At 45.4% G+C, this 14,256-nt stretch overlaps 2 protein-coding genes across 11 annotated transcripts in view; one reads left to right on the top strand and one right to left on the bottom strand.

Moving 5' to 3' along the window:
* The window catches only part of LOC308459830 (uncharacterized protein), an 89,495-nt gene extending 78,535 nt beyond the window's left edge, over positions 1–10,960 (bottom strand). The window contains exons 1-2 of the mRNA XM_080975562.1: positions 10,937–10,960; positions 10,755–10,837 (exon numbers count right to left, since the gene is read on the bottom strand). The gene's annotated coding sequence lies outside the window, so the exon portion shown is untranslated. The remainder of the gene's footprint in view (positions 1–10,754; positions 10,838–10,936) is intronic.
* Positions 1–14,256, top strand: part of LOC308459772 (uncharacterized protein) — a 71,267-nt gene that overhangs the window by 11,371 nt on the left and 45,640 nt on the right. For 4 of the 10 annotated variants that reach the window (XM_080975430.1, XM_080975431.1, XM_080975419.1 and 1 more), the window contains one exon: positions 133–631. The exons of 2 other annotated variants lie outside the window; for them this stretch is intronic. In XM_080975430.1, coding sequence (XP_080831556.1) covers positions 218–631 — 414 coding nt within the window. In that variant the 5' untranslated portion in view covers positions 133–217. Of the gene's footprint in view, positions 1–132; positions 632–10,043; positions 10,256–14,256 lie in introns of those variants that run through there. 4 more of the 10 variants (XM_080975424.1, XM_080975418.1, XM_080975420.1 and 1 more) reach the window with 3 other exon arrangements.

Here is a 14,256-nt window from a genome sequence, read left to right as displayed (position 1 = left end):
AGTTCAGAGTCTGGGCTGTAGTCCAGCCCAGCCCTGGTTCTTGACAAGACTAATCCATGCTTGCTCAGAGAAATTTGTCATTCCTGTGGCCATGTATCAGTTTCATAACAGAACAATGTATTTGCTTTGTAGGATTTGCACACACTTAGGACAGACGGAACGTGGCAGAAGAACAAGGGCTTTCTTCTGATCTCTTGGAGGCTTCCTGAGAGCCCAGATGGATGAGCAAGACTCAGCTGGCCCTGAAGCAGGAAGAGGCCATGCCATCACCACTGGGAGCAGTGAAGGATTCTGGGAAAACTCTGTGAAGAAGATCCTGGGTGAGGAGGACACCTTCAGCTCAGATGCGCAGAGAAAAAAGTTCAGGCAGTTCTGCTACCAGGAGGCCAAAGGGCCTCGAGAGGTTTGCAGCCGATTCCACCACCTTGACCGTCGGTGGCTGAAGCCAGAAAGGCACACGAAAGCTGAGATGCTGGACCTGGTGATCTTGGAGCAGTTCTTGGCTGTCCTTCCACCAGAGATGGAGAGCTGGGTGCGGGAATGTGGAGCAGAGACCAGTTCCCAGGCAGTGGCCCTGGCCGAAGGATTCCTCCTGAGTCAGGCAGAGGAGAGGAAGCAGGCAGAGCAGCAGGTGAGAGAGACTGTCCTCTGGATACTCTCGGGCTCTGAACATGAGAGAGAGTATCCTGAAACTCCCCAACCTTTTTTGGAAAGCACCTAAGGAATGATATCTGATACCCTAAAGTGCATCTCCCATTCCTTTTCTATTCTTTCTCTCCATTCTCTGTTTTCAATCCTTGTTGCTTTTTCATGAAAAGGATCTGTTTGCAGAAATGGACCCGTATTCCACTGAGGAAGAGAAGACTCCATTGGACACGAAAGAAAGACCACTGGGTAAGGAGGAAGGAGCTTTTTCTCCATTTCGTCACATTCTGTGAATTTTGAAACTAACCTGTGGGTTCTTTTCATCTTTTGGGGAAGGACACTTGGGGCCAGGAGCTCAAATGCCAAAATTCATTCAGTAGGTGAGACTTTTTCTGAGGCCCACCTGTAGTTAGAGATGTACTGCTTCACTGCTAAGAAAAACATACACTAATGGCCAGCCACTTACTTCTGCCTCTCACAGGTAACAGAATGATGCCAGGAAGACCTCCCCATCCATCTTTGCATGGTGGCAGAGGAGAAACAGCAGCTCTGGAGCCAGATCAGGTAGGGAGAATGAAGGATTTTTGGGAAAGAGGTTTAGAGATGGGGCACCAAGGGTTCTCTCTCCTCCTGTTCTTGACTTCTATCAAAATTGTCCTTAACAAAGGCTGTAAAGGCCATTCCAGAAGGTTTATGTACTGAGGATTATGAACAACCACCTCACGTTCACCAGCTTTCTGAATGATGCTAGTATTATTTATCAGTCGTTGCAGTTTTATTTATCAATTTAACATTTAATACTAAGATAAGCTTCTAAACAATTGACAAACCATTAAACCATGGCCAGAATTCACCTCACGAGTCCCATCAGTTGCATTATAGGGCTTCCCCCCTCCTTGTGGCCCCCTGCACCCCTGAAGTTGGCTTTAATGGAACACTCCTGCAGGCCCCATGACCACCTCCGGCAACTGGAAGAGCTATGCAGCATTCCCGGAAAGGGGTCCTGGTGTTGTGGGACTCACAGCTGCTCTCTTGTGAGCACCCTGTCTAGCAGAGTAAAAGTAGCGCAGACGGAAGAGAGGAGGTATCTGGGCATACCTACTTTATTTCTACTAATTACAGATTAAAGAACATACCAAACATGTATGAGAGGAGCAGCCCTCATACAGACATCCTGTCTTGTCGCAAGACAGAGCAGAAAGAAAAGGTACAATAGTACCAGAGATGGAAGTCACACAGACAGGCTTCCTTTTTCACAGAACAGAAAGTAAACAATAGAATCAGATGATCCTTGCAATGGGAGGAGTGAAATACTAATATCCTCCCCCATTTCATGATAACCATTGCAATATCTAGTACATCAGCAATCTATGTACATATACATCCAGTTGTTCTCTGTTAACAACTTTAGACAACAACAAATCAGCAGGAATTTCCTTCCCTGCCATGTGGGACACATTTATGAGTCCTCTCTGGATACAGTCCCTTGCATGACATAGCTTGATCTGCAAGTACTTGGTTCTTTAGGGCATGGTGAATGTTTCCCCGCTCCAGAACAGTAGACGGGGAGAGGAAAGGGTGCAATGCTTGAGTAGAGAGAATGATCTGAAGAACACCAGATGAAGTTCCATCCATTTACACAAAGATGAATACCCATCATTAAAATACACAATAAAACAATTCCGTTAAGACCTTAAAATGTGCATCCATAATTAAAATGTACAGCAAAACAATCCCATTAAAACAGAACAGCAATGAACAGGCAGAAAGCAGCAGAGCACACTGTTGTAGATAATCTGTTGGCCGTCTAAGAGGAAGACTTTTCTCGTCTTCTTTTAGGGTCCAGTGTGCTTTGAAGATGTAGCTGTTCGTTTCACAGATGAGGAGTGGGCTTTGCTGGATCCCGACCAGAAAGCTCTGCATAAAGAAGTCATGGAGGAGAATTGTGGGATCATGAACTCTTTCAGTAAGGCTCCCTGTTGGATCATGATGTGTTTTGAAATTCAATACGTATCTATATATGATGGACCTCCAATATTTTGATGGAGCTCAACAGCACCACCTACAGCATCTGCGATTCTGACACCCTCACAGTGAACCCTGAATGAAGGGCTATCTACTCTTTTGTCTCTGAATATTCTTCCTCCGGTTTTGCCTTTTAAAACCATGGTTGGGCTGGTCTGAACTATCTGGGCCTTCAGGGATGTTTTGGAATTTGAAGAAACTTCTGTCACGTTTTCTGTTTCTGTTTTTGCTTCTGTCAGTTTTTCATTGACAAAAGAGATGACTGACATTGGTATGGTGTGAATTCCATGATTCTGCAGAACAAAATCTGTCCCAGAATAGAACCAGGCTTTTCAAATCCCACTGTCATGGACTGGCTGGATGTAGAGGAATGGTGGGAGGAACCAGGTGGGAAACCCCCAAGGGAATAAGGCTCAGAGCCCGGGGAGTGGTGGTTGTCAGAGGGAAAGGAGGAAGAGCTTGGGAGGAGGAGGTGTTGGAAGCTGAGGAAGTAACAGGTTTTAGTGAGCAGGGGGAGTCTGTGGCAGAGAGGAGTCCGGAAGTAGAAGCTGAAGAAGAGGGAGGCCAAGAGGCACAGACAAGTCAGGCTGGTGATGAAGCCAGGGTGTGTCGCCCTCCTGCTGTGGTAAGCTCCCTTACCCCCCTCATCTCTCTGAACTAGAAGAGGTATGAAGAAGAAGGAGCAGAGACAGTTGTGCTGGTGGAAGGGAAGGACCCATGAGAAGAGGAGGCTTAGTCAGTTAGGGGAAGGCAGGGACTTGAAGTTGTTATGACCTCCTCATAGTGGCATAGTCTACTGGGAATTGTTTCTGTGCTCACTGGGCCTGACACTACTGAGCAGCCTGTTTGTTCTCATTAAAAGGTTACTTCATTTATTCCATGTGATTTATTGCTGATCCGTTCCTGACACTCAGGTCCGATTAACGCCTGTCGACAAAAGCAGTGAAGCCGGTTGTAAGACCTTACATTTAATTCCCTTCTCTTCTTCCTCTGTCCCAAGCATTAATTAGCATTGTTCAATAACCGAGGGTTGCATTTCTTCCTGAGTCTGTAATCTGTTTCTCTCTTTGTTGCAGGTGGTAATGACTTGGAAATTAAAAACGAGGGAGACCATGACAATGTCTACACAATGGAGAAGCAATGTAAATATACGGAGTGTAAAGGGAACTTTAGTCAAAGCTCCCATTCCACTTCCCTTCAAATAAATCCCTTTGGGAAGAAATCCTATCAGTGCTTAGAATGTGGAAAGAGCTTCACGCAGAAAGAAAGTCTCATGACCCATCAAAGAATTCATACAGGGGAGAAACCATATAAGTGCCTTGAATGTGGAAAGAGCTTTGCCTGGAAGGAAAGTCTCACCACTCATCAAAGAATTCATACAGGGGAGAAACCATATCAGTGCATGGAATGTGGTAAGAACTTCGCCTGGAAGGAAAGTCTCACTTCCCATCAAAGAATTCATACGGGGGAGAAACCATATCAGTGCTTGGAATGTGGAAAGAGCTTCGCCTGGAAGGAAAGTCTCACCACTCATCAAAGAATTCATACGGGGGAGAAACCATATCAATGTTTGGAATGTGGGAAGAGTTTCAGTCAGAGTGCCCATCTCACCACCCATCAAAGAAGTCATAAAGGGGAGAAACCATATCAGTGTTTGGAATGTGGGAAAAACTTTACCCAGAAAAAGAGTCTCAGATCTCATATAAAAATTCATAAAGGGGAGAAACCATATCAGTGCTTGGAATGTGGAAAGAGCTTCAGTCGGAAAGAAAGTCTCACTTCCCATCAGAGAATTCATACAGGGGAGAAACCATATCAGTGTTTGGAATGTGGAAAGAGCTACAATCAGAGATCCAATTTTAAGTCGCATCAAAGGATTCATACAGGGGTGAAACCATTTCAGTGCTTGGAATGTGGGAAGAACTTTAGTCAGAGTGCTATCCTTAAGACACATCAAAGAGTTCATACAGGGGAGAAGCCATTTCAGTGTTTGGAATGCGGAAAGAACTTCAGTCAGAAATTAACTCTTAGTTTCCATCAAAGAATTCATACAGGGGAGAAACCATATCAGTGCTTAGAATGTGGAAAGAGCTTTAGTCAGAGGACCAATCTCACAGCCCATCAAAGAATTCATACAGGAGAGAAACCATATCATTGCCTGGAATGTGGAAAGAGCTTCACCCAGAAGGAAAGTCTCACGAACCATCAAAGAATTCATACGGGGGAGAAACCATATCAGTGTTTGGAATGTGGAAAGAGCTTCACCCAGAGATTAACTCTCACTTTCCATCAAAGAATTCACACAGGTGAAAAGCCATATCAGTGCTTAGAATGTGGAAAGAGCTTTAGTCAGAAGCCCCATCTCACAGCCCATCAAAGAATTCATACAGGTGAGAAACCATATCAGTGCTTGGAATGTGGAAAAAGCTTTACCCGGAAGGAAAGTCTCACTCCCCATCAAAGAATTCATACAGGGGAAAAACCATATCAGTGTTTGGAATGTGGAAAGAGCTTCACCTGGAAGGAAACTCTAACTTCGCATCTGAGAATGCATACCAGTAGTGGTAGCAGTAGTCATTTTATTACTGTCAGTGACCAGTATCAAGATAAAAACACCAATTACAAAATTGAATAGTTTAGAACAAAGTTGAGTAGAACAAAATAAAATAGTATAAAAATCACATACACATAAAAAGTTGTTCTAGTTTGTCATTTTTCTGTCAGAAAGAAGTTCATTTCAAAATGGACACTCTAATCAACAGGTTTACAGAGACACTCAGAAAGGAGATTGACTTGATAAGTCACAAGACATCAATAAAACCTTTTCTACCCAACTCATTGAGAGCCAAAGATAAGGTTCAGGAAATGAGCTCTAAATCACAAGAGTTTATAAGGCAGAAGCTTGACAGTGAAATGAAAGAACAACATCATTTAGTGCTTCTATTGAATAAGGTTAGCCTTACTACCGTATTTTTCTATGTATAAGACCATATTTTTTCCTAAATTTTTCAAGGTTAAAATAAGGGGTCATCTTATACACGGATAGTGCATAGTGCATTTTCTTAATTTTGGGTTAAAAAAATAGGGGTCGTCTTAAACATGGGGTTTTCTTACACATGGAAAAATACAGTATATTCTGGGTCCTATCCTGGACTACAGTTCAACTGGCCAAGAGACATATGAGGACTTTATCAGGGGATCAAGTGCTCATATAGACTTAATCAACGTGGATCCTTCAAACTACTACAATCAAGCTCAGAGAGTATTACTATCCTTTAGGACCCCCCAAATTCCCTCACTGCTACATCGCACAAAGCCTATGTTGATTTCCAAAGGAATTTTCCCAGTATGAGTCTTTTAACAACCTGATTTTATCACCGCTAATTCTTCACTTTAAAGAGGCCAGATCCCAGAAATATAAAAGGACTCTAAAGAGGAGAACATAAAGGAGCTTAAACAAATCGTCTCAAAAAGATTTGATCAGCTGTTGGGAACCAGAGGATCCAATTAAGAATAAATATGCCCTAGAGGAGAATTTGATCGTCCCACTTAAAGATTGCATACCAGGAGAATCATAGAAACACAGTGGGAAGGGGCTACAGGGGCCATCTAGTCCAACCCACTGCAGTGCTGGAGTTTCAACTAAAGCATGCATGGCAGATGGCTTCTGGTGCTGCTCTGCCTTAATGGAGGCAGCTCCCACGACAGCGGGAGATGGTTATTGAAGGAAAAATAAGGATGATTGAGGGTAATTATCCTTGCAAATTCCCCCCAGGGGCGGGGGGAACAGGCTCCACTCACAGTTCGTCTCTGTACATAGCTCTTGCTCCGGCATGGAATGCGGGAGGCAGGGAGTGCAAAAGAACTTTGCCTGCCAATGACCCTCCTATGCCGCCATTAGGAAGCAGAGGTTCTACTGTTAATTACAGTTTAATTTGGACTACAGTACAGGTGCGTGCGAGAAGAGATGTAATCATAAACTGTGCAATTGAATCAGGTGCAAGGCTGCTAAGGTCTGAACCTGAAAGAAGACTGACTTCAATCAGTGTAAACGATGGTGTGGGGAGAGGGGAGTCTATGGTCTTTAAATAAAGTTTCATTTTTTACAGATATGATTTGGCAACCCTCCCTGAAATGCTAGTTCAATTATGTATGTATAGGTGAAGCTGGATTGCAGTTATGGAGTATAATACCAAGTGGAACTGTGTGTGTTATAAAGAAAGAAGGAAAAAGGAAAGCTCTATTCAGCAGAAGGTTTATGATGGAAATTTAGAGCTGACTTTCCTATTCTCTATTATTTGTGGACTGAATGCTAAAAAGACTTGGAATTTAATTTAATTGGAAATATATTTGCTTATTTTTGGCTGAATGGAGAGATGAAAGGAATCTGTGGACTTGCCAAGGAAGGTTCATTACTGAGCTATTTGAAGTTTGTCAGATCACTCTCCCTCCCAGGCTGAGAGAAAAAAGGCGAAACAGGATATTTACTGGAACAGTGTAATTTTTGCAGCTGCTGTCAAAGTTGCAGAACAGTGAATCACGGGACGGAGAAATGGAGATTTCTCCGTCCCGTGATTCACTGTTCTGCAACTTTGACAGCAGCTGCAAAAATTACACTGTTCCTTCTGAAACCACAATGGGATATTAGCTCCTCCCAAGGCATGATGGAGAGCAGCAACGGCTGGGGAAAGATAGATGTAATATTTTACAAGGACAGGAAGGAACACGGACAGAATAACTTACACACACAGGAGGACATAGTTGGAATGCTTCACTTACAGCTTTATAAATAATTTGATATTAACACGAATGGATGTTGTTAATATTGCAGTTGTTGTAATAAAAAGAATTAAAAAAAAATATTGCAGTTGTTGTAGAAGGGATTGTTATTTCAACTGGGGTGTAATTGAGATGAATAAGATTTTGGAATGCAGAAATAAAGTAAATCATCAAACCATCAATTCTAGTATGCGGGAGGTCACCTAAATGATATAATTTGGCATTTGAATGATTGGGATAAGTAATTGTATTATAATTTGGCATTGTTATAATGAGGCTTTCATTGAATTAGTGTAATTGAAAACTAATAAAAATTATTGTAAAAAAAAGAAGCATGCATGACAGATAGTCATCCAACCTCTTGCTTAAAAACCTGCAAGGAAGGAGAATCCACCATCAGAATGTTCTGCCTGATGTTTAGTACGAACCTTCTTCCTTGTAACTGGAAGCCATTGATTTGGATCCTACCCTCTGGAGCAGTAGAAAACAAGCTTGCTCCATCTTCCATGTGGCCCTTGATCATCTTGGTCACATGTTCTAGCTTGCCAATATCCTTCTTAAATTGTAGTGCCCAAAACTGGACACAGAACTCTAGGGGAGTCTGACCAAGATAGATTAGAGCATGACTATTTCTTCCCTCAATCCGGGGACAATGCTTCTATTGATGCAGCCTAGAATAGGATTAGCTATTTTTGCTGCTGTATCATACTGCTGAAGAAAAGTGAGAGTGGAAGAATGAAAAGCCTTGTGAGTAGTACATGGATGTTCTGTCCATGGGAAATTGATGACCGCACCAGCAAAAGGACTTCCATAGCGCCCAGATCCTCAGCTATCAGGATGGGGTGGGGAGGCAGAATCAGCACCATGGAGAGGGACAAAGGAGTCTGCTTCAAGACCACAGCTTGCAATCCTGCAGCAGAGGTAGAGCAGTTATCTCAGCAGTGGCCTGGAGTTACCCATGAATCTGGTTTGCTATTGGCTGACTTGAGGCCCCACCCCCCTGAATGCCACACCTGGGCAGTTAAAGGACTGTTCCTCCTCTGCAACCACTGGCTTCCTCTTGGTCCCTAAAGTGGGTGATACTGCCCAATGGGGGGCACTAAGAAGCAAAGGTGTGGCAGTGTACACAACTCTCAGACTCTGAAGAACTTCCATTGCATAATCAAGTTCATTGGTTTTGTGTTGTACTAATTAAACTATGTGCATTTGATTTTGAGTAAATATGCAGTTGTTACTGTTTAGAATTTATTGTGTTATTATCTTCCTTAGTGTGTTGTGCAAACAGCTCTTCTGAATAATGCTTTTATATGGTAGGGGGCACTGGGGAGGCCTGGGGGGCAGTGGCCGAAAAATGTTTGGTGACCTAGGATCTGGAGTTTCAGGCTCAGGATTTCTCCCCAGAGTCCCTCAGTCCTCTGAGGAGCCTGTGGACCAGTGGATTGAGGTGGCAGTGGTGTCTTCCTGGGCTTCAAGGAAGGAGATATAGGCTCCCGAGACTCTGGCTTCTCGTGGGATGGGTCAGGGAATGAATTCATTTCTGGGCTGCCATTAATGGAATACTCTGCCTCTGAGGATTCCTGGAAAAGGGGGAAGAATTAAATTTATAAGCTAAAAAGCCTTGTCCCATTAGAGTCTTTGCACTGGCATTTCTACCTATCCTGGGGAATCTGGGTCACTCTACCTACAGAACTGATACCTGTGCTTAGCTTGAGGAAACTCCTTGGCACAAGAAAACTAGAATGGAAATTATTTAGCAGTTTCCAAACAACGATTGATACTTCATGAACTGAGGTAGGGTACCTCTCACGCAGGGGCCTTATTTCAACTCCGATAACTCTTCAGTGTGAGCACAAAACTTACATCTGATCTGGAAAGAGCTGTAGCCTGAGCAAAGACTCTTGACCAAAGGACTCCTGCTGGAGAGGAACTATTTACATTCATTGCGTGAGAAATTGGCTTGCGTTCAACCGAGTGCTGTAGGGGGTCACCAACTGGGCACATGCGGGTGCCATGGCACCTACTAATCTTTCCCAGGTGCTCCTGTGCAGGTGCCCCAGACCCTGATAATTCTACCCCCTCCTCTTGTACTGTTCTTTATGTTAGATTCGGTAAACAGAGACATCCACAGACAAATACTCATTGCATTGCGAACAGCAAATGGTTGAACCTTGTCCTTAAACTCAGAGGCTCCCTTGACCAACCTCCTTGTTTTCTGCGGCTCCCCTGGGAGATACGTGGTGAAAACTTGTGTTGTTTCGTCATTTATCCTTCTTGCCCGTCATCTTTTAAGACTTAAATTTGAATCAGTAGAGCACTGAAAAGGCTTTTAAGAATCATGAGCCATTCACTGCCCTGCTAAATGCTGGTTTTTTGTATGATGGGGGAAATTTAAAGCATGGGTTTGAAAGGAAGGGGGAGTAGATCGCAATGTCTAGCCAAGGGGGGAGGGCGCGGGTTGTGCTTTCCCTCCCCCTGCCAGCTTTCCCTCTTGTTTTTTTGCCAAGGGAGGGAGCAGCTCAGAGCCCAGCCAGGAGGGTACCCCGAAATACGCAGCGCACGGGGTTCCTCCTGGGCGCCTGCTTTGCAGAGGGGAAGGGCGAGCTTGGGGCGCTTGGCTTCGCCAGGGTGACACGGAACGGAACCGGATTCCTAGAGAGGACAGAAAGAAAGGTGGGGGGGGGACCAGGTCCTCCCGATCCAAAGCCCCTCCCTCCCCCTCCCTAGTCACTTCCTGCAAGCGGGGCGTGGATGTTTGGTGTGTCTCCTTTGCAAGCTTCGCTGCCTGGGTGGCTCCTGCTGCAGTCTGGTGAGTTTCTTCCCTTTGGGTGCAGTGGGGAGAAAGGGGTCCCAGGGATGCAGGGGGGCCGTGTTCAGATCATGCATGCCCCCCCCAATATCAGCGAGTGGAGGGTCCTGCGCCCCCTCCTTGCTCTCTGCAAAGCCAGGGGCGGGTTTTTTGCAGGAGGGCTGCAACCCTGTTCTTCCTTTACAACAAACGCTGCTCACAGTTTTGTGGTGCTCAAAACTCTGCAGATTCCAGCCACACCATGGATGTTTCTTGAGGCTCTGGGTGTAACATGAGGCTATTTTATCTCATGCTTGAGGCTTTATGTGTTGTCCTGGATGTTATTTTGATTACTTTTCGTACTGCTGCATTTCTATGATTCTGTTAGACTTTATCTTATTTCCATGTGTAGCGGATTCACCCCACTAACTGCTCCCCATTAAATATAGCAGACCCACCTCATGGTACGCAAATTACACCCCCCAGTCTCTCTCCCCCCCCCCATGCTCCTTCTCCCCACCTCATCTGGTTCCACAGCCGCGACTTCTCCTCCGCCACCAAGAAAAGATGGATGAGGCGGTCTTGCCAGAATCCCTCCGCCATCTGTGAGACAGAAAGGTGAATGAGAAGTCAGGGGCGCATGCTTCTGTCAGACCAGACATGTCTAATTAGAGACCTTGTTAGTGTACCTTGTTAGTGTACCTTGTGAGTAGGGACGGGGGTTGCACTGTGATCTAAACCACAGAGCCTAGGGCTTGCTGATTAGGTGGTCAGCGGTGAGCTCCTGTTGCTCAGTCCCTGCTCCTGCCAACCTAGCAGTCCGAAAGCATGTCAAAGTAGATAAATCAGTACCGCTCCGGCGGGAAGGTAAAGGGCGTTTCCGTGCGCTGCTCTGGTTCGCCAGAAGCGGCTTAGTCATGCTGGCCACATGACCCAGAAGCTGTATGCCGGCTCCCTTGGCCAATAAAGCGAGATGAGTGCTGCAACCCCACAGTCGTTTGCAACTGGACTTAACTGTCAGGGGTCCTTTACTTTTTACCTTGTGAGTATCTTGTGTGAGGGAAAGCTTGTTGATTTAGAGTCTTAGGAAGGAGCTGAACGAACAAGAACAGTTTTATTTACAAAAAAATAAGATTGTGAAACAAATTTGGGTCAGGAGGTGCGTTCTCCTTAACTTCTTACTTAAACTAAATATAAAGATGTCACTGTGGTATATGCACAGCTTTTCTTAAACTTCAGTTGCTAAAAGCTCACTTGTTGTACTTCAGTTGGAAGTTCAGGATTCAACCATAGGAGGTAAAAGAATCAACACGGTTTCTGTTCCTTCCCTCTCATTCCTTTACTTAGTTATGACTTTTAATACAGCACAGCTTCCTTCTTAGCCTAATACTTTGGTTCCTGAGCGAGGGGCATTTCCCCCCCCCCGTCCGCCTCTCTCTTAGCCATCCCACTCCTGAAGGATTTCCCACAGACCCAGGGGATCCCCTCAGCCCTTGTAATTCGTTTGGGGGTCTTCTCTTCCTAGCAGATCTCTCCCCAACTGACTGGAAGGAGAACCCGGTTTAGTCCGTCTTCCCACAGCTTCTCCCTCTCCTGCCTCAGACTCAGCCCTCCAGATTAAATCCTGCCTCCATATTCTCCCCAGACCCTCCACCGGGTCATCTTCCTATCTAAGCTGTGAGACTCCTTCTTCTGGCTAGAGAGATTCTCCTCAGATCAGAGCCAGTTCTCCCTCAGACAAACCCTCTCCCAATCCCCCTCTCCCCTCTCAGATCAGGCCCTATCCAACTCTCTCCCTCAGAAAGGGCTGCTTAGATTTTCCCTCCAAAAGGGCTGGGAGCCAATCAGAAAGAGAGAGGCTCCTGCCCTCTGCTGGAACCTCAGAGGCTCTGCACCCCCACACTCTGCTCTGGCTCTGAGGGAAAATACCTCATGGGAACATGTAGGTATAAGCAAAAGCAGAAAACTAGGAATAATAAAGGATACAAAAAATTGTTGTGTCATTATTACAGAAATAGCACAATATGTTTATGGGAATATCTACAACATAAGTTTCATTAGTGTTCAGTGTCTGAGGAATATGTTTAAACAAAACCGGATAAAGGGAAGCAGCTGAAGAGGGCTGCTTACAGACACAGCAGGAATGTGAGCCCTTCTATACTTGCTTTTTAGCACTGTTCTTTGGCCCTCAAGCCTAAGAAAAAGGGACTCCACCCCAGTAGTGTGTCTTGAGAACATTGGAGAATCCAAATGCTAGAAACTGAGGCAGAAGCAGGAAAGAATTGGGCCCTGAATTGGGGGAGGGAGGGAGAGCAACCCTAGAGGACCCCAAAGTTGGCAGGTTGGCTGGCTTCTGTCTTCTCAGGAGACAAGGAAGAGAGTTCTTTGGGGAGGAGGTCAAAGGGCAGGAAGGGTGCAGAACCTGCTGTGGCTGAACAGACTATAGCCTAGTGTCTAATTTACACTCGTACAAATGACTCGCTTGTCAATCACAGTTCTGACTTCTTTCACTGATTGAAAACACTGAAAGACAGGAGCAAATAGGCTGATTCATCTGACAGAAAATTTCAAGGTTTCCTGCACATTTTGTATAGTAACCTTTCTTCTAGGAGGACTAGATGCTGACTTCTCCTTCTCCCTTTTTGAAGGCAGTTCAGAGTCTGGGCTGTAGTCCAGCCCAGCCCTGGTTCTTAGCAAGACTCTGTTAGATAATATTGATTTATTGCTCAGATAAGCGTCCGGCACGCTTCCCCCATCGCAGGCCTCTGCATTCCAAAGACCACATTCCGATACTTCTGAGCATAGCAGAGTTGAGATCAACAGCGGCTAGAGGAAGCTGCAAAAACTCCAGTGCATTCTTCAGTGTGCTTAAATAAAGTCCACACAGGATCTTAGCAGCTAAAAGCAGTTTTATTTACAGCAGACTATCCATTATCTATCACAGCGAACAGCATCGTGAAAAACACGTCCTCTCTCCTCAAAAGCGAAAGTAGAGAGACAGAACAAAGACTTTAGTCTCTCGGAACTGACGTAGCATTTCCCCCCTCCCAACTGTAGGCAGGGCGTACATTCTGAGCTGTTTAACCCTGTAAGCTCAGGTTCTCCTCACACCCCCTCTCGCCCTGCGCTACTGTGGGGACAGTAAGTACAGAACTTACCCCCAACTCCAAACCACCACAAAACTCCCCATGACGCTGGAAGCTTAAAGGTTTGGTAAATCCATCGGCCAGGTTACTGTGACTGGCACAGTACTTCAGTCGTACCAAACCTGACTGAACACTCTGACACACATTTTGGAAACGTATGTCCAGATGCTTGGTTCTCGCCTTAAATTGCGCAGATTCAGCCAACTTCAAACAGGGTTGATTGTCTTCCCAAACCGTGATGGGCAAGCTACAATCCCCATAGATCTCTTGCACCAAGCATCTATAGAACTCTAGTTCCCGGCACAAATCTGACAGTGCACTGAATTCAGCCTCAGTAGAAGACAGCGCAATGAGACTTTGCTTCCGGGACTTCCACCCAACTAGTGACTTCCCAAACTTTATCACCAACCCAGACACAGACTTGCGGTCCTGCGAATTCGCCCAGTCACTGTCCGCATAGCATGTGAGCTTCGCCTCACCTTCAGCTGGCAGCTTAAGACAGAAGTCTTTGGTATGCTGCAGGTAGCGCAGTACCCGCTTGATACCGTGCCAAGCACTCACACTGGGCTTTGACGCTTCCCTACTTAGCAGGTTGGTAGCAAAGGCAATGTCTGGTCTGCTCCATTGGGACAGATACAACAGACTACCTAGAGTTGACTGAAAGAGCTCAGCATTCTCAAACTCAGCACTTTCTGCTTGCTGGCTATCTTTTACGAAGTTCGTCTCCATGGGTGTCCGAATTCCTGCACAATCGGACATTCTGAACTTCTCCAGCAACTGCTCAATCTTGCCTTTCTGACTGAGCAAGAAGCTACCATCCTCAGTTCTCGCTATCTGGACACCTAGGTAGATCTTTACTGCACCCAGGTCCTTGAG

The sequence above is a fragment of the Podarcis pityusensis genome, assembly GCF_964106645.2.
Source record: "Podarcis pityusensis genome assembly, chromosome: 12".
Lineage (NCBI taxonomy): Eukaryota > Metazoa > Chordata > Lepidosauria > Squamata > Lacertidae > Podarcis > Podarcis pityusensis.
Note: the sequence above shows the minus strand (reverse complement) of the source record. Positions and strands in the feature narration are given on the sequence as shown.